This window comes from Chiloscyllium plagiosum, chromosome 28 (assembly GCF_004010195.1).
Source record: "Chiloscyllium plagiosum isolate BGI_BamShark_2017 chromosome 28, ASM401019v2, whole genome shotgun sequence".
NCBI classification, from domain to species: Eukaryota; Metazoa; Chordata; class Chondrichthyes; order Orectolobiformes; family Hemiscylliidae; genus Chiloscyllium; species Chiloscyllium plagiosum.
The window spans coordinates 17,514,262-17,535,274 of NC_057737.1; the positions used below are offsets into that span (position 1 = coordinate 17,514,262).

The 21,013-nt window shown below is 42.0% G+C and overlaps 1 protein-coding gene across 3 annotated transcripts in view; it reads left to right on the forward strand.

Annotated features, from left to right (window-relative positions):
* The window catches only part of ankrd13b (ankyrin repeat domain 13B), a 363,369-nt gene that overhangs the window by 243,130 nt on the left and 99,226 nt on the right, over positions 1 to 21,013 (forward strand). For all 3 annotated transcript variants that reach the window (XM_043718413.1, XM_043718411.1, XM_043718412.1), the window contains exon 2: positions 7,186 to 7,321. In XM_043718413.1, coding sequence (XP_043574348.1) covers positions 7,186 to 7,321 — 136 coding nt within the window. The remainder of the gene's footprint in view (positions 1 to 7,185; positions 7,322 to 21,013) is intronic.

Consider the following 21,013-nt stretch of genomic DNA (forward strand, 5'->3'; position numbering starts at 1 on the left):
CTCGCACCCCTTCTGTATTGGTTTACCACTTGCAAACAGCATTGTAAACCCAAAACCAACAGGAAAAGGCAAAGATCCCAGCTGGCACTCCTGTTTGCAGGCCATGAAGTGGTTTGACTTGCAATAAATACTTCCAAGAAGAAACTCCAACTGATTGCAACTTTTATTTTACATGTTATCTTTTTCACAAAGGTTTTCTGACCTAACCTTCTTTTTCTTGAGAATGCCCTTATCATTTTAAAATCAGTTTTACCTTAAGACTTGCTGTTGATTGAGGATGTCACATTACATATATCTTAGTTTACTGAGAATCTCTTTCAGATGAGTTTAGAAACAACATTCACTTAACAGTGACAGTGCAATGATCAAACCTATTTTGAGAATCATAAAAGGAAAACTGCTGGAAATGTATACATTTATTCTGAACTCTTGTCATAAAGAAAGGAAAAGTTTGTTTACTCGTATATATGTAGTGCCTTTCATAACCACAGGTTGTCTCAATATATTTCTCTGTGAACTTTTGGGTTAAGTTGCTTATAAAGTAGAAATGTGGCAATCAATTTGCACACAGCAAGTTTGGTACAAACAGTAATATGATCATGATGAGTAATCTGCTACTTTAAATGGTAAGGGACAAACATTGATCAGGATATCTTTCTTTGAAGTAGCATCATGACATTTTAATGCCCAAATGAGAGAGCATATGTGTTTAACAGATCATCCCAGAGATGACAGCTCTAAAACATAGTATTCCCTATGGCTGCACTGATGTGTCAGCATGGATAATGTGCGCAAGTCCCTGGACTGGTGCTTGAATCTTCAATCTTCTGATTCAGAGGCAAAAGTGCTACTTTTGAGTCACATCTTCCTATTTAATCAAAACATATTTTTAAACCATACCACTTAGTAATGAACTGTAAAAATTGAGTCATTGCTGAGTAGCAATCCCACATGGTGCACTGTGCAAAATGTACATTGTATCTCCCACTATTACAGAATTGAAAACATATAACTCAGTTGCATCAAGTATTTTAGTTTCCTATCTTAGTACCTGTATAATATGTTCAATGTACAATTCTATCATCCTCCAGCTTAAGGCAACACTCAGTCTCAGTATGTTTTACCATAGGCATGTATGATATTGTCAAGGATCATTCAGTTGAATTCTACTTTTGTAAATCACTGTCATTGGGCAATTACTAGCTTTTTAAATTATTATTCGAGGACTATTTGTCTAGGGTAGCTCCTTGGGCTTAAAATATAGGTAGACCCAGATGCAGATGATTGCTTCAGGACATACATTGGAGTGAAAATACCACTGTAAATTTTAGTTTACTTTTATGTCAGTGTAAATGTCAGTGATTAATATACATGGTACAATTAGAATAATGTGAAAGATTTATTTTCTCCGTTATTCATTCATGGGATGTGGTCATCGCTGGCTGGACGATCATTTCTTGCCCAACACTAGCTGCCCTCGAGAAGGTGATGGTGAACTGTCTTCTTGAATGGCTATAGTCCATTTGATGTAGATAGACGCACAATGCCCTTATGGAGGGGGCTCCAGTCATATGACCTGACAACGCTGAAGGAATGGTCATACATTTCTAAATCAGGTTGGTGAGTGGCTTGGAGGTGAACTTGGTCATATTTTATCTGTTTATCTGCTGCTCTTGTTTCTCGAGATAGTAGTGGTCATGGGTTTGGAAAGTGCTGTCAAAGGAGCCTTCTGTAGTCCATCTTGTAGATAGTACACACTGCTGCTACTGAGCATTGGTGATGGAAGGAGAGAATGTGGTGCCAATCAAGGAGGTACTTTGTCATATAGTGACTGTTCCAGAGTTTCAATTATCCAAATACAAGAAACTCTATGATATTATTCAGAGGATTTTAAGTGCCCACCTGGTGAAAATTGGACAATTAAAAAGGTCACAGCAATTTATCTCCAGCAGCCACTCTAACTTCCCATAGCTGCATAATGCCCTACCAGTGCTAATAGTACCCACCAGACCTGTCAACATTTGTAAAAATCACCTTTGGAGCTGCTGAGAAGATATCAACACTTGTGGTAAATGTCAGACCCAGTAGATAAAAATACTCTTTTTTTAATGTAACTCACTGGCTGCACTCATTCCCCTTTTAGATATGCTGCCAGTCTTTTAAGGATTTTGCTTTGAGTCTGGATCAAATTACTTGAATACCTTCATGGTTGTTGCAACCTGTGTCATCCCCGTACCTCATGGATTGCCTCCAAGAAACACAATGTTCCCTGGGAACATCTGTTCTTGTGAAAATGTTCGCTTTGTGATCATTTATTGAAACAGGAGCTGTATTCAACATTTGTTCTTCTTTTGTGATACAGTAACATTGATCTTCAACATTATTGTCTTACCTTTATGCATAAGATCCATGTTGGCTACAAGAGCATGTGCCCTACCCTCAAGCTCATACCGCCATTGGCCGTTGTACTTTGATGTATATCCCTAGGAATTATGGGTGCAGTCTAAGCCACAGTTCATCTCTGAGAGGAGATAGTGGCCCATGGTAAATGGTCTCTGGACTAGTAATGGTTTGGAGACATGGCCTCAAGACTCACCATGACAGATGGTGAAATTCGAATTAACAATAAACTGGCCTATTGGTGACCATTGTTGTAAAAATGTCCTTTTAAACCTGTTGTCCTTCCCTAGTCTAGCCTGCCCATGACTCCAGACTCACAGTAATGTGAACTAACTGCTGGAATGGCCCTAGCAAGCTTGGTGGTTAGGGATTGGCAGTAAATGCTGATCCAGGCAGTAATGCCCACACCTCATGAATGGATCAAAGAGAAAAACTCCATCTGTCTCATCAACAGGTGAGAACAAGATTTAATTTTGCTCGTTTGAATTAATTTAGAAGTCTGTCCTCTCAAGTAGCTTATTAATTGGAGAGCAGCAGGGGAATTTATCCCTGGTGCCCTGGTCAATAGTCATCCCAAGGTCAATATCACAAACACATCATATCCAGTGAATGTTACAATGCTGTTTGTGGGAGCCTGCACAAATTGACTGCTGTACTACTTACATTAAAACAGTGGCTACGCTTCTAAAGTATTTTTATTGCCTGTGGACCACTCTCATAAAAATGGTAGTCATGACGAGATATATAAATACAAGTCTTTATTTTCCTTGCTTTTGATCGTTTTGCTGAAAGTACCATTTACTTTGCTCAGGTCATGCACCAATTGCAGGCAAGCTTAAAGATGAATGTCCTGCTGTGAAGTGGAGTTTCTCAGCCAGATTCAAAGAAAATAGCGCTGACACTGACTCTGCCTATAATTTCCACTTGCCATCGCCTCATTACATTTGTAGGAATGGAAGTGTTGAATCTACCTACCCTATAAATACTAGGAACAACAAGAATTCTCCACAGGAAGTCCTGGTGTTCTATCTTAACAAAACAGTCTGAAAGATTTCAGAAGTTTATGTCAAAAATAACACTCACTGACCAATCCAGACATTAGGTGGATGTGCAATAGTGACAGACTGATTCTTTCTCACAGCCTTACTGCACAATACAAGATCCTCAGCATGGAAAAAAATAATTACTGTGTGGATGCAATCTGTGATGGGTCACATTGAAAAGTCTGGAGCTTTGTCGGAAATAAACTGTTTATGATATTGAAGATGTTGCCTCGATTATTGCTCAAACAAATTTGGAAGTTAAACATGTTTGTAAACACTGGAACCTTAAAATAGCAAAATTTGACAAAGTGTTCCCAGGCAATTTTGTAAATCACATTGTATTACTTGTTATGATGAAAATGATGCATTCCACTTCTGGATTTCCTCCTTTGCATACAGGACATGAAAGAAATGGTAGCTTGAAAATTATTGATCATCATGAGAAGACCATTTATAAAATGAATGAGAAGGGCTGCCACGTTTTGTTTTGTGGTGACCTGCAATGAATTGATGAATGGCCAAGACAAGACCATCTATTCAGTACGGATGGAACAAATGTCAAATGCATTGGTGCTCAGTGCAAGATCTATTGCGCTTCAAATTAAAACCAAGGATTGGTCTTCTCTGTCTTACCTATGGAGCTTCTGCAGAATCTGCAGGGACATGTTTCCACAGGAAAGGTTATTACAGTTCCGTTATTAAGCATTAGGATCCATTTCAACAGTTCAGCTATGCTTGATGATACCTGTTGGAAAACCTTCATCAATGTAGCTAGTAAATGTTTTATGGCTTCTCGCACCAATGTCTGACAGGCCAATTTTCTCAAGGGAACATTCATTTTCTAAATGCCAAAGACCTGTTAGTTATTTAACCTTTTAACTAAGTGATGATGCATGACTAAAAACTGCCATCAAGAAACATAAGTTAACTAGTTCCTAATCTATTGTGTGCAGAATTATTAAACCATGGCTTGTCACAGATTAATTTCAAAGCTTTACCATGGCTTTCCAATGTAGTGGATTTGAAATCTACCCAGTCAGCAAACATATAGACTGCATATCCAGGCCCATTGCTCCTTCCATGACAGATGTTAACTCTGTGATTGCTGCTATCACAGTAGTCACAGGAGATAGGAGGGGTGATGCCAGGAGCAGTGCAACTAAGAGGACAAGGCTTTGAAATGTGGTTCTGATTCACTTGTTTCTGGAGACCAGACACTTTCTAGGACTCTAATATGGAGAGTAGGAGTGTAAGCTCCTTATGAGGAATGAATACATCATTCAGCATATTGGTAAAGATCAAAAGATCAGGATCAAATAAAGATCTTAAGTTTGTTTGAACACACCCTGTCAGGATTATTCTGAGTCAGACACCATTGCCACTGACTACAGTCGCATAAATCTGAACCACAGGGAGCTGGACAATCACTTCAGGCCAAATGGGAGATGATGGCAGAATGGCAATATCACTGCATTAGGCCCATTCTAAACTCTGGGGCTTAGGTTCAAATCCCAGCACAGCAGCTGGTAGAATTTAGACTTAATGAAAGTAATGGTTATGATGAGATATATCACTGATTATTGTGGTTCACTGGAAAGACATTTGCCATCATAACCTTGCTTGCTTGGCCCAGTGACACCAGACCCACAGCATTTTGTCTGACTAGAGTTCAGAAATAAAAGAGTGCTTTGATTGAACAAAGAACAATACAGCACAGGAACAACCCTTCGGCCCTCTAAGCCTGCGCTGACTAATTTTGCCCTTCCATACTGTCTTCACTTACAGGATCCGTATCCCTCTATTCCCTTCCTATTCATGTATCCGTCCAGGTGTATCTTGAATGCTGCTATTGTGTCTGCTTCCAACAACCTCTCTGGCAGCATGTTCCAGGCAATCACCACTGTTTGTGTGAAAATTTGCCTCGCACATCTCTTTTAAACCCCCCCACCCCTGCACCTTGAACCTGTGTCCCCCTGTAATTGACCCCTCCAGCCTGGGAAAAAGCCTCATACTCTCCACTTTATCCATGCAATTCACAATCTTATAAACTTCTATTAGGTTGTCCCTCAACCTCCTGCAGGCCAGTGAAAATGAACCCAGTCTATCCAACCTTCCTCCATAGCTAAAATCCCCCATACCAGGCATCGTCCTGGTAAACCTTTTCTGTACTGTCTCCAAAGCATCCAAATCCTTCTGGTAGTGTGGTGACCACAACTGTATGCAATATTCTAAGTATGGCCTTACTAAAATTCTTTAAAGCTGCAGCATAACTTGCCTATCCTTATACTCAGGGCCCCTTCCAATGAAAGCAAGCATGTCATAAGCTTTTTTTTACTACATTATCTACCTGAGCTGCCACCTTCAGTGATCTGTGGGCCTGAACACCCAGATCCCTCTGCATATCAATACTCCTAAGGGTTCTGCCATTCACTGTATAATTCCCACCTAAACTTGTCCTTCCAAATTGCTTCACCTCACATTTGTCAGGATGAATAAAATGGAGAAATCGATAAAACTAACAGGACTGGACAGACTAGATACAGGGAGGTATTTTCCCTGGTTCGGGAATCCAGGACCAGGGGACACAGTCTCAAATATGAGGCAGAGCATTTATGACTGAGATGAGGGAAAACGCCTTCATGCAAAGGGTAGTGAATTCTGTACCACCATACACAGTGGAGGCCAAGTCACTGAATATAATCAAGAAAGAAAGAGATCAATTTCTAGGTTTAAAGGCATCAAGGAAGAGTCAGAAAATGGCCTTCAGGTAGAGGATCAGCCATGTTCCTAGATTCAATGTTCCGATGTTAATTGGTCTCTCAGTTTAACTCACTGAGTTGAAGGGCAATTAGAGATGGGTAACAAATGCTGCCCTTGCACACATCACATTAAAAAAAGTACATTCTTGAAAAAAAAAGTCTACTCAACTGAACGTGGAGCCAAAGGGAACAGACTCTCAGAATACATTCAAAGAATGGTGACTTCTGTCACTTACTTCTATTCCAGGAATCTTCACCAGCAGTCACTCCCTACTAATCACAGTCACTATCAACTCCTCATCTGCTGGCTGTCACACCTCCCCACTCAATCATTGCTACAACTGCCTCACTTGCTCACAGCACTATCACCCATCACCCCTACCCCCTCAGCTGATTGCTGTCACTACCTTCCAACTTGTTCACCACAGAAATCCGAGTTACTACCTCCTTCCCGATCAACCTGACTGCACCACCTTCTGCACTCACTTCCCAGTCTGACTGCCCCCATCCCGGCTTCTACTTCTTTCATTACTAGAGAATCACCACAACAACTACAGCTTCAAACATGCTTTACTCACAATTTGCCAGCTGAACGTTCAGTGATTGAGCTTATCATCACTCTCGGTCAGCAGGAAGTGTGATGCCGCATGCAGTTGAAAAGCCATTATCTAGTTTCACACATGATGGACACTGAGTATACAAATTCAAGTCAAGTGGCTTGAGGGAAATGGGGGAAAATTATTGGGAGCAGTAAAAAAGATGGAATACAGTTGTCTCAGTATCAGCCCAGATTCTCGCACAGTGCAGCACAATCCCAGTTTAAATGGATTTTGACTCAGATTGTAATGGAAATGTCAAAATTGAATCCTGCAGAAAGTGAGCCTATCATTGATGTGACCAATTTTGCTTCGTCATGCCAATTTATAAACCGAAGAAGCAAAATGATAAAGTGACAATTGTTGAACATGTCCTTTGATTGGCAGGTTGACATCGAACAACTTGACCCAAGAGGTCGGACTTCACTGCACCTTGCTGTTACACTTGGATATCTGGAGTGTACAAGAGTATTACTAAAACATGGCGCTGATGTTAGTAAGGAGAACCGGACTGGATGGACAGGTACAGTAATATATTATACACAATTAATAGAGTTAAATCCTCTTTGAAAATACTCCTGAATTACTGATTTAATTTGAGTACCTTATTAAATTTTTTCACTCTTCAGCATCTCATAGTAGCCTCTGTGAATGGAATTGGTTCCTTTGATTGGACTCAAACCCCTTCCATTATCTGTTCCTTCAGAATTGTGTGATTCACCGTTATTCTGTGGTTGTGTCTCCTTTGGATTAATTATCATCTCAAGCAACTATTCCATCCTGTTCAGAAACAAAAGAGTATTGAAAAGCATTTGTACAAGTTAAAACAAATAAATAATCGTTCAGAATTCTGTAGGTAGTTAATACATGATAAAATAAGAACAACATTATAAGGTATAGATGTTAAAGGTAGAAAAGATGTGGAATGTGATTTGTTAGCTTTCTTGAGGAAGTATTTTCAAAACTAATACTGACTGGATTGTGAAATTCTGCCCAAATTTGATATCCAGTTCCATTCTGGTCATAGAGACAAAGAGCAGCACAGCATGGAAACAGATCCTTTGGTCCATCTTGTCCATTCCAACCAGATATCCTAATTTAATCTAGTCCCATTTGCCAGCATTTGGCCCATGTACCTCCAAACCCTTCCTATTCGTATACCCATCCAGTTGTCTTTTAGATGTTGTAATTGTACCAGCCCCCACCACTTCCTCCGGCAGCTCATTCCATAGACGCACCACTCTCTGCGTGAAAAGGTTGCCCTTTAAATCTTTCCCCTCTCACTTTAAATCTATACCCTCCAGTTTTGGATCACCTTACTCTGGGGAAAACACCTTGGCTAATCACCCTAACCAAGCCCCTCACAATTTTATAAACTTCCATGGGGTCAACCCTCAGCCTCTGACGCTCCAGGGAAAACAGCCCCAGCCTAATCAGCCTCTCTCTATGGCTCAAACACTTCAACCCTGGCAACATCCTTGCAAATCTTTTCTGAACCCTTTCAGGTTTCACAACATGGTCTTTGTCAGTTGACTTGAATTATAATGTATGGACATAGGATTTAGGAGCAGCAGTATTCTATTTATCCTTTGAACCTACTTTGTCATTTATGGTCATGAATGACCTGATTGTGGTCTCAATTCCAGTTTTCTATCTGTCCCTCATAATCCTTGACTCCATTGTCTAGCAAAAATCTCTCTAACTCAGTTTTGAATCAATTCAATGATCCAGTGACATATTTAATGTGAACTGCAAGCCACATCTTATAGTCTCCAAAACTCAGAATGAAGACTCTCAACATGTTTCTGTCCTTACCCAGTTACTTTATTTTGCATTGATGTTTCCAGTCAAATTTGATGGGATTGAAATTCCCGGAAGAAATGTTAACCTTTCAATAGTGACATTATATTCACACAGTTAATTATTTTTCTGAAACAATCAGTTTTGTACTGAGAGGCAAAATATCATAAAATATCATTGCTTAATATTCAAATGTCTAGACAGAGTGGATAAGCCATTCATTTATTTAACTGACAAGAAAATAGATATTACTGCATATTAAAAGCAGCTACTTAGCAATTTAAAACACAAACTAATCTTATCAAGGGGACAAAGGCACTTGAATAATAAGTATTGTCTGGCCTTTTTCAAACATGGCTACAAACAAAACTGTATACATGTGACATATTCAGCTGAATATTAGTTTTATTGTGAAGACTAAAATTAAAGTTGTGCAGTGTGGTTAGCAGAGGGACAGAATTAAACTTCGAATCCTCTGACACAAATAACTAGAATTTCTCCCTTAATGTCCATATATCCAAGACTGTGACATTAAACCCACATTCAGACCTCTTTGAATGAGATAACTGATCCATCTGAATGGAGGAAGGGTTCAGTTTAGCTGCTTGTGCTCATTAGAAAAAGGCTCGGTTGACTTAAACCTTGCAAATTGAGTACAATGCTGTATTTATGATAGCTAACTATCAGGGGAGCCATACTCATGGAGCAGAGTCTCATGAGATGGTTTCATGAACTGGAGAAACAGATAATGCAGACATGTGGAGACTATTTAAGGAGCAGTTGTTCCTCTGAGGCAGGTAAGAAGAGGTAAGATTAAGGAACCTTGGATGATGAGAACAGAGGAACTTCTCATCAAAAGGAAGAAGGCAGCTTATGTAAGGTGGAGGAAGCAAGGATCCTTAGCTTTAGAGGATTACAGGCTTGCTAGGAAGGAGCTCAGAAATGGACTGAGGAGAGCCAGGAGGGGCACGAAAAAGGCTAGGCAAGAAGGATTAGGGAGAACCTAAAGGCGTTTTACTCATACGTGAGGAATAAGAGAATGATCAGGGAGAAGGTAGGGCTGATCAGGGATAGCGGAGGGCGCTTGTCCATGGAGTCTGAGCAGACAGGGGAAGCCCTAAATGAGTTTTTTGCTTTGGTTTTCACCAAGAAAAGGGAACTTGTTATAAATGAAAACTTAGAGGAGCTGGGATACAGTCTTGACCAGATCAAGATTGATGAAGTTGATGTGCTAGAAATTTTGGAAAACATTAAGATTGATAAGTCCCCAGGGCCAGACCAGATTTACCCGAGGCTGCTCCAGGAAACGAGAAAGGAGGTTGCTAAGCCGCTGGCGAGAAGATTTGCCTCCTCACTCTCCACGGGAGTCGTACCGGAGGACTGGAAGGAGGCGAATGTTGTTCCTCTTTTCAAGAAGGGTAACAGGGAAATCGATGGCAATTACAGACCAGTCAGTCTTACATCTGTGATCAGCAAAGTTTTGGAAAGAATTCTGAGGGATAGGATTTATGACTATTTGGCAAAGCATAGTGTGGTTAAAGGCAGTCAGCATGGCTTTGTGAGGGGCAGGTCATGCCTCACAAATCTTATTGAGTTCTTTGAGGAGGTGTCAAGAAAGTCGAGCAGTGGATGTGGTGTATATGGATTTCAGCAAGGCATTTGATAGGGTTCCCCATGGTAGGCTCATTCATAAAGTCAGGAAGTATGGGATACGGGAGATTTGGCTATCTGAATTCAGAAGGCAGAGAGTGGTTGTAGATGGAAAGTATTCTGCCTGGAGGACAATGTTGAGTGGGATCCCGCAGGGCTCTGTTCTTGGGCCTCTGCTCTTTGTAGTTTTTATAAATGACTTGGATGAGGAGGTTGGGTGTGGGTTAGTAAATTTGCAGATGACACAAAGGTTGGAGGTGTCGTCGACAGTATAGAGGGCTACTGCAGGCTGCAGCGTGGCATAGACAGAATGCAGAGCTGGGCTGAGAAATGGCAGATGGAGTTCAACCTGGATAAATGCAAAGTGATGCATTTTGGAAGGTCGACCTCAAATGCTGAATATAGGATTAAAAACAGGATTCTTGGCAGTGTGGAGGAACAGAGGGATCTGGGTGTGCAAGTACATAGATCCTTCAAAGTTGCCACCTTAGTAGATAGGGTTGTTAAGAAAACATATGGTGTTTTGGCTTTCATCAACAGGGGGATAGAGTTTAAGAGCCATGAGGTAATGCTGCAGCTCTACAATTCCCTGGTGAGACCACACTTGGAATATTGTGTCCAATTCTAGTCGCCCTACTATAGGAAAGATACAGAGGCTTTGGAGAGGGTGCAAAAAAGGTTTACCAGGATGTTGCCTGGACTGGAGGACTTGTCTTATGAAGAAAGGTTGAATAGGCTCGGACTTTTCTCTCTGGAGAGGAGGAGGAAGAGAGGAGACCTGATAGAGGTGTACAAAATAATGAGAGGAATAGATAGAGTCAATAGCCAGAGACTTTTCCCCAGGGCAGGATTGACTGGTTGAGAAGTCATAGTTTGAAGATGTTAGGAGGAAGGTATAAAGGAGGCGTCAGAGGTAGGTTTTTTACACAGAGAGTTATCAGCAGTGGTGGTGGAAGCAGAGTCATTGGGGACATTTAAGCGACTGCTGGACATGCACATGGATAGCAGTGAGTTGAGGGGTGCGTAGGTTGTTACTATATTTTACATTAGGATTAAATCTCGGCATAACATCGTGGGCCAAAGGGCCTGTTCTGTGCTGTACGTTTCTATGTCTACGTCTATGTCTATAAGTGGAGTACGTAAATCATTTGAGACAGGCATTTGGTAAGTGAAACCTGTTTGGGAGGAGCAGGCAGCCATAGATCTTGGTTTCCAAAGCTCTCCACGACAGGGGTTTGCCTCAGATTATGGCTGGATCTTCTGTAAGCTCATCGATGGAGACTGATTGCCACTGTTCATCAACGTCTCCATTATTATTGAGCCATGAAAGTGGTGAAAGTCAAGGCAAATGGACATTGCCCAGTTTTATGTACGGACATACTTTTGTTGAATGTTACTCCTAGACCCTGGGTGACATTCTCCAATCTGTTCCAGATGGGATACTCCACACTGATATCTTTCTCCCAGACCCATATGAGTTTATGTTTTATGTTGAGTCTTTCTCGGGTTAAAAATGAATGAGTTTATTGATTTCTAAGAATTAGTAACACATTGCACATACAAACAGATTAAAAATAAGAGGCAAGTCAATAAAGATGAAAGACAGAGGCACAGATTAGTCTGTGAGCTGTCCATGAAGACTGGATAGTTACACATTGTGGCCATCACAATGTCAATATTGTTTCTGGCTGAACAGTTGATGATTTGCAGACTACCTACGATTTTGTTTTTGAATCATTTTAGCAAGGATAGAGTTCCAAAGATTCATAACTTTCTGAGAGGAAAACAACTTTTGCGTAATCTCTGTTTTTAATGGTTTTTAACGGTGATCCCCAGTTCTAGATTCTCCCTAGTCTAGGAAATATCCTCTCCGCATTTATGCTGTTAAATCCCCCTCAGGATTTTATACGTTTCGATTAAGCTACCTCTTACATTTCTAAACTCCAGCAGATGCTAGCCTAGCCTGTCCAACATTTCCTCATAAGACAATCTCTCAATCCAGGTATTAGTCTTTTAAAGCTTTTCTGAATGACCTCATTGAGTGTTCTAAGTTTTACAGCCCTATCTTCAATTTGCACACTTCCATCCATCAAGGTGTTGTCCTGATATTGCTCTCTGCTGAAATGTAAAACTGAGTTTGCAAATAATAAACAGAACAAAGAGAACAAAGAATAAAGAGCAGTACAGCACAGGAACAGGGTCCTTCAGCCCACAAGGACTTCGCTGACCCATGATGTCTTTCTACTAAAATGTTTTGCCCCTATACTGTCCGTATCCCTCTGTTCCCTGCCTATTAATATATCTGTTAAGATGCCTCTTAAACATTGCTATTTAATTCACCTTCAGCACTTCCCCTGGCATACCCTCTGTATATAAAATCTGCCTCCCACATCTTAAACTTACCTGTTTTACTTTAACACTATAGAGTCATGTACAGCACAGAAACAGACCCTTCAGTCCAACTTGTCCATGCCAACCAGGTATCCAACCAAATGTAGTCTGACTTGCCAGCACCTTGCCTATATCCCTCCAACCCCTCCCTATTTATATACCCATCCAAATGCTTTTTAAATGTTGCAATTGTACCAGCCTCCACCACTTCCTCTGGCAGTTCATTCCATACACATGTGTGTTTTCTGTGTGAAAAAGTTGCCCATTAGGTCTCTTTTATATCTTTCCCCTCTCACCCTAAACCTATGCCCTCTAGTTCTGGACTCCCCCACCCCATGGAAAAGACTTTGCCTATTTATCCTATCCATGCCCTTCATGAACTTCTATAAGGTCACCCCTCAGCCTTCGACACTCCAGGGAAAACAGTCCCAGCATATTCAACCTCTCCCTGTAACTCAAATTCTCCAACCCTATCAACATCCTTGTAAATCTTTTCTGAACCCTTTCAAGTTTCACAACATCTATCTCCCCTAATATCTGATATTTATACGCTGGGAAAAAGATTCTGACTAGCCATTCTATCTATGCCTCTCATAATTTTGGAAATTTCTATATCTGGTTGTTCCCCATCCTTTGACATTCACGTGAAAACAAACCAGTTTGTCTAATCTCCTCAAAGCTAATGTCCTCGAAACCAGGCTACATCCTGGTAAACTGTTTCTATACCTTTCCAAAGCCACCACATCCTTCTGGGTGTGTGGTGACCAGAACAGTGCACAATATTCCAAACGTGACCTAACGTTTTGTTTTAAGGAAGGGAGTCAAGTCAAGAAGCCTAACCCATCCCTTTCCTGCTTTGTAACATTTTTTAAAAGAATGTTTTCTGGAGATATTATTCTGAAGTAGGTAGGGTTTGAACCCAGGCCTCCTGGCACATAGGTAGGGATGGTAGAGTCCACCACAAGTGCCTTCTAATACTTTGGAACGTGGATTGAGATGGCTCCTTAGTTGCCATGGAAACGGGTTTGGTGAGAACTGAGCTCTCACAAGGGAAGACCAAATCATTTTGTCGTGGGACGGGTGGCAAAGGAGAGTGAGTGAGGGGACATTTCAATATGGAGGTGTCCACCCACCGACATTTAAAAACAAATAAAAAGTAGAGTCAAAAAGTGTGGTGCTGGAACAGCACAGCCAGTCAGGCAGGTTCTGAGGAGGAGGAGAATCGACGATTCGAGCACAAGCTCTTCATCAGATCCACACTTTTTGACTGTGATCTCCAGCATCTGCAGTCCTCACCTTCTCCCAAATAAAAAGTAGAAAACGCTACCCATCTACTACTGCCGGGGAGGTGAAATCCCTCTATAGGGTGCATTTCTACCCAGGCAGGGAGAGGCTTCTTTGGAGAGCTGGCATCCCAGCATGCCATTGGGAGGCCATCGCCAATGAGAGGCTGATGGGAAAACTCTCCGGGGCCACCTTCCCCCCACCCCAGAATGACTGGCGATCTTGGCAGGCCCTGAAAATTCTGCTGTAATACTGGAACCTGACACTCAGTTCAGGCCATTAAGTACTAATCAAGAGGAACTGAGCTAACAAGGCCAGCAAATTGTATGGTAGTCTGTTATTTTCACTGTTCTATAGCTAAGCTTTTCTGTTTCTTCCTTTTTTTCCCTTGTGTGATTGCTTGGCAGATAAAGCATCCACACTGAATTGACTTAAAGCAGGTACATTTTGGGGATTTTGGTGTTAACCCATCCCAATAGACAGAGATTGTGATTGAGGCGTTCAGTTGTTGATTTAAGAGATGTTGTCAGTACTGTAACTGTGACAAGTTGCCTTACCATTAGCATGTCCCACAGGAGCATGATTGACAGGGCTCTTCTGGTGTAGAGTCCTTACCTCAGAGGCAAGAGGCCTGGATTCAAGAGCCACTTACTCCAGAAGAATGTAACAGTGTCCCTGAACAGGTTGATTAGAAAATATCTACTAACGTTAGTCAGTGCTGTTTTATCCCAATTCACAACACTCCTGAGCCAGCAACATCAAATGCTTCACCCAATAAATTGAAAGCTGTTTTTCACATATCCCCTCCCTAAACTGATACTTAATTAAGATTCTTTGTTAACTGAATGACAAAGTTCCTCCTTCCTAAAAGAAATGTAAAATCCAATTTGACTTCCCATTGACTGATTGCAGACATTTTTGACAAGGATTTCCCTAACACAAACACCACTTCAAAAGCACTAATCTATCCTCCAAAGTTAACTAATAAATGCTACAAGCTCCATGTTCAAACTTTTCAGTTTTCCTCCCTTTCCTGTCCCCTCTTGAAAGCACTGAAGTCTTATCGGGTGACCGTTTCATCTTATAGCCTTTTGCTATCTCGCCCATGTGACCATTATCATGTGTTGGCCTTCACCATGAGTGTCAGGAGGCTATTTGACCATGATCCCTGTTGAACATGATCCCTTCAATACCTAGCTTCTAGCACTTGCTCAACCCAAAAGACACAGACATTCAATGCAATGCGATACAGACTGGTGTTTGAACCTAGCATCTATATCCTGGAAACCTGGGAACACATTCACTGACACATGGAGGATGCTGTGTGTCTTCAAAGTTTAACACATTAATCTTTTTGAATTCAGGCTGTTCACTCGATTTTAAAATGTAATGAATGAAGCATGACTGATCTTAAATGTGAAAGTAGATCATTTGTTTCCTCAGAGTTCTTGAAAGTTTGGAGATATATGATTTTATTATCTTATGTTTCATTTATTTCTCAAATTAGATTTTAGCACGAGCAGAATCATGTATCCAGCCAATTGTATAAAACACAGAAAAGAGTCAGGACTGTGGTCTAAACTATGAAAATGCTGAATGGGCTTTGGATTGTATCATCTACCCTGAATGTTCAGGAATCCATGTTACCATCAGGGCACCAACAGAACACCTACAGAGCATCAACAGGGTACAGACAGGGCACTTGCAGGGTACTAACAGAATACCAACAGAGCACCTAACAGACAATCAACAGGGCACCCATGAAACCAACAGGGCACTGACAGAGCACCCACAGCATACTAACAGAGCACCTACAGGGTACCAACTGAGCACCTAAAGAGTATCAACAGATAACCAACAGGATGCTAACAGAGCACCAACTGGGCATCAACAGAGCACCAACAGAGTACCAGCAGGGTACAAGCAGAACACTAACAGAACACCAAAAGAGAACCTACAGAATACCAACAGACATCCAACAGATCACTGATACAAAATCAACAGGTCACCAATACATATCCAACAGATCACCAATAGACAACCAACAGGGAGCCAACAGTGCACCAGTAGAACACATACAGATTACCAACAGAGCACCAACAGGGTACTGACAGAATTAAAAGAGGGTACCAACAGAGTGCCAACAGGGTACAAACACAACATCAACAGGACACCAATAGAATACCAACAGACCACCAACAAAGCACAAACAGGGTACCAGCAGAGGACCAACAGGGCACTAATAGAATACTAACAGGACAGAAACAGGGCACTAGTAGGACACCAACGGGATGCAAACAGGGCACCAACAGAGGACCAACAGAGCATTAACAGGGCATAGAGTACCAACAGAGCATTTAAGAGGCACCTTCAGGACATAAACAGAACAATGGGACACACAGGTGTGTATATCCTGCCCACAATATTCAGCCCAGGTTCTCATCAGGCAGCAGCATGTTGCTAATTAAGAGGGGGTTATACCTTATTAATGCCATAACTCACCTCTTTGAGAATTCAGCTTCCTATCTTTCCAAATGCAGCAGAGTCAATATAAGAATTCTCAACATGGGAGTCTGAGTGCGTTCCATGGTGAGTTCAACTCACTGCTGGCTGTGAGGAGCTTTCTGTATTGCTCAGCACCAATAAGCATCTCTGAGCTCGATTGATGGGAAGCCCTCCTCTATGAACGTTGGCATCCAATATTTTCCAACACCTCATAACCATCACAGCACCAGGGACTTGGGTTTTATTCCAGTCTCAGGCAACTGTTACGCAGAGTTTGCACATTCTCCCCGTGTCTGCGTGGGTTTCCTCCGGGTGCTCCAGATTTTCTCCCACAATCCAAAGATGTACAGGTTAGGTGGATTGGCCATGCTAAATTGACCATAGTGTTAGGTGCATTAGTCAGGAGTAAATAGAGGGTAGGGGAGTGGGTCTGGGTGGGTTACTCATTGGAGGGTTGGTGTGGACTTGTTGCGATGAAGGGCCTGTTTCCATTCTGTAGGGGATTTTTAAAAAAACCTCTCTGATACATGTCAGGCCACTCAGGAAGTATACAATTATATTGCAGGGTACATCGGTGTCTAGTTTGAAAGACTACAGTACGGACACTTAGTGTGAAGGGTTAGGCTCCCTGGTCATGGATTAGAGGTATTGTGGAGGTGAGAACAAGGATTGTTACGAAGTGGCAGCAAGAGATCAAGTATGGAGGAAAAAGCATCATAGGGCATGATAGGCTACAGGAGGTTCGGAGGGAGCCATTTGCAATATTCTCCACCAAGGCCTCCACAAGGGAGTGTAGAGGATGAAAGTGGGCATCATTAAGGTGTATTTAGTGAGGGCTCAGGGACTAAGGAGGATCATTCGAGACAGAATTCAATGTGGTAGGTCTCTATTTGGGGATGGAGGGGAGAAAGGGGTGAGGATGGCTGTCAGGTTAGTGCCCTGTGGTAAAAGGGGAGACAGAGGTGGAGGAGATGATGGTGGAGCAGACAATGTGGCTGCTGAAAATGTGGTATCGCAGCTTGGACTTCAGTGCAGCCCAGACAGAGTGTGTGCCTGCACCATCGCAGCAAGCAATGAGATGAATGTAGAGGTGCCAGGGGAATAGGAGCAGTTGTTCGAGGAGAAGGATGAGGACACTGAGCTTGAGGAAGCTCTCCTTGCGAATAACAGACCTCACTGCATTAGGTGTTACAAAGCAGGCAGGACCTGAGTGATGCTCAGTTCCAGCTGAGGCAAGCTGGCTGCAGAAAACCATCCTGGACTGGCAAGATTTGCATTGAGTTTGCATTCTGGGGGTGAACTGCAGTCTATATTTGTTTCCTTTGTGTTCCCTCTGGCTGTCAATGAAAGCTTATGTTTGGAATTGTCCAATTGCTTGCCTGTTTGTAATGTTCCCCTTGAATGATGACAAGATGTGGGTCTCCACTGGGCAATGGGGAAAGAAGAGTGCTGATTTAGAGAGGGTGGTTAGATAGGATGTAGCTAAGGGGCAGGCAAACTGTGTGGGCATGTTGTTAAATAATGATTAAAGGAGAAAGAATGGGATTATATGCGCAAGGGAGTGTCAGCCATTCTAACTGTGTGCCCTGAGCAATGTGTCTGCTATGCCATTATGTTGCTGGTGACAGGTATTGCCAGGGTGCCAACATTTCACTAGGTACACAGCAACCTTTCCAGACCTGGACCAAGCATAAGGGATGTTGGTCTTTTGGTGGATATCCGTTAAGTGGTGAGTGGTTTGAAGAATGACACATGGTAAGATGGGGCCAAAATTAGATGTGAGAGATGCTGTGGGGTGGGGTGGTGGATAATGAGGCATGATTAATAAGACCATGATTAATTAGACATGTTGAGAAATCTATTTGGGGCTCACTGCAAGAATCCCTTCAAAAAAATTTGATCCAACTCGCACTTAGTGATTAAAGATTCAGCACTGATATGTACTCCCTATCTTTTCTTTTACAAAGTTCGATAAAATCCAAAATTACCTCATCAAATTGGACTCCAATATTTAAGATAATTTTCTAAACATATTATTTATAGAGTGACAAAGTCAAGATGGTACAGAGGAAAGCCGTTTGGCCCATTGAGCCAAGGGTACCTCTCTATGGAATAATCTACTTAGACAGATTGGCCCATTCTTATCACTGTAGCGCTGAAGTACCCACGCAATTTTCTTTTGAAATTATTGAGCCTGTAAATGATTTTGTTCAACATCCAACAAAACTTCTGCGCCATGGTAAAAATAGCTAATGCTAGAAGAATCCCCATCCCATAGTAGCAGTGTCAGAAGATAGCTGCATTCAACAGTGGTGTGATTTGGAGCAGCATGCTGGCTCAGTGGTTAGCACTGCTACCTCAACGTGCTAGGGACCCGGGTTCAATTCCTGCCTTGGGTGATTGCCTGTGTGGAGTTTACACATTCTCCCTGTGTCTGTGCAGGTTTCTTCTGAGCGCTCCAGTTTCCTCCCACAAGCCAAAGATGTGCTGGTTAGGCAAATTGGTCATGCTAAATTGTCTGTTGTGTAAGGTATATTGGTCAGGGTGAGTTACTCTTCAGAGGGTTGCTGTGGGCTTGTTGGGCCAAAGGGCCTGTTTCCATTCTGTAGGGAATCTAATATATTTCTTACATCTCCCCTTCGTGCTATTGTCACCAAATCTCAGAAATATTACGCTACAGAAGGAAGCCATTGTGTCTGTGCTGGTTCTCCAGATAAGTATCATGATTTAGTGTGACTCTCCTGCCTTTGGTCTGTAACCCTGCACATTGTTTCTGTTCAAATAATCATTTAATGTCCTTTCTAATGTCTTGATTGAACCTGCCTCCTCCTTGCTTCCAAGCAGTCCTTTCTTGATGCTAATTAGTCACTGTGTGAAAAAAATATTTTTCTCACATTGTTTTTGCTAATTTTTCAAATGACGTAAAATGTGTGCCATCTTGTTCTCGATCCTTTTATTAGTGCTAACAGTTTCACCTTATCTGTTCTGTTCAGCCCCCTCATGATTTTGAAAACTTCTATCAGATTATGGGTGGCACGGTGGCACAGTGGTTAGCACTGCTGCCTCACAGAGACCCGGGTTCAATTCCCGCCTCAGGCGACTGACTGTGTGGAGTTTGCACGTTCTCCCCGTGTCTGCGTGGGTTTCCTCCAGGTGCTCCGGTTTCTTCCCACAGTCCAAAAGATGTGCAGGGTCAGGTGAATTGGCTATGCTAAATTGCCCGTAGTGTTAGGTAAGGGGTAAATGTAGGGGTATGGGTGGGTTTCGCTTCGGCGGGTCGGTGTGGAATTGTTGGGCCGAAGGACCTGTTTCCACACTGTAATGTAATCTAATCTCCTCTTAGCTTTCTCCTCTCTAAGACAAACAGCCCCAACTTCACCAATCTGTCTTCATAAGTGAAATTTCTCATCCCTAAAACCACTCTTTTTGAACCTTTTCGGAACTCTCTCCAATCTGTGCGCCTCCTTCCTATAATAATGCACCCAGAACAGTTCACAATTCTCCAGCTGAGGTCTAAGCACAAGTTCAGCCTAAACTCCTTGTTAGATCCCATTTCACACTGAGTGGTGGGCTGGTCTTGCACTGGGGTTTCACGTACAGGCAAACTTTACCTACCAGAAGGAGGAAACAAACAAACCCATCCAGTGTTTTATGCAAAAGGGTAATTGTTTTGTCTACCAGTTGTGATGAAGTCAAATAGCTTGTGTAAAGCTGCTTGATAGACTCTGGCCAAACAATAGCATCCTCCTTGCTGAGAGGAGGGATTTATGATGGGGGTATGCATTGCCACATTGCTGCCAAGGTAAGAAGGTACATTGAAAACTCTAACAGTGTCATTTTAAGGGGAAACAAACTGGGAGAGAGATTGTAAATCAAATGAAATCTGATAACTAAACAACTTCACATTAAAATCAAGTTGCATTACTTTTCACAATGGGTGAAACAACCAGTATATATCTAATTCATTTCTAAGGAAGCAAGTATTAGAAATCTAATTTTTCAACTAATAAGAAAACTACCTCTGTTTTCTGCCTCTTAACTTCTTGGTGTCAGAGAGATAAACTCCAGGTCAAATCATAACCTGTTTTCCTCATCTGGGCATTGGACTTAGACTATTTAAATGCTTGCTATATGTTACAAAACTCTGTTCTCATTTAATGTGTCCATTAATTTTGAAAGACTAGAGGTTTATATTGACAAATAGTTTTTTTTTAATGAAATAGGCTTTACTAAATTATAATCAATTGGGAGAAAGTGAGGACTGTAGATGCTGGAGATCAGAGCTTAAAAATGTGTTGCTGGAAAAGCGCAGCAGGTCAGGCAGCATCAAAGGAGCAGGAGAATCGACGTTTCGGGCATAAGCCCTTCTTCAGGAATGAGGAGGGTGTGCCAAGCAGGCTAAGATAAAAGGTAGGGAGGAGGGACTTGGGGAAGGGGCGTTGGGAATACGATAGGTGGAAGGAGGTTAAGGTGAGGGTGATAGGCCGGAGAGGGGGTGGGGGCGGAGAGGTCGGGAAGAAGATTGCAGGTCAAGAAGGCGGTGCTGAGTCCAAGGGTTGGGACTGAGAAAAGGTGGGGGGGGGGG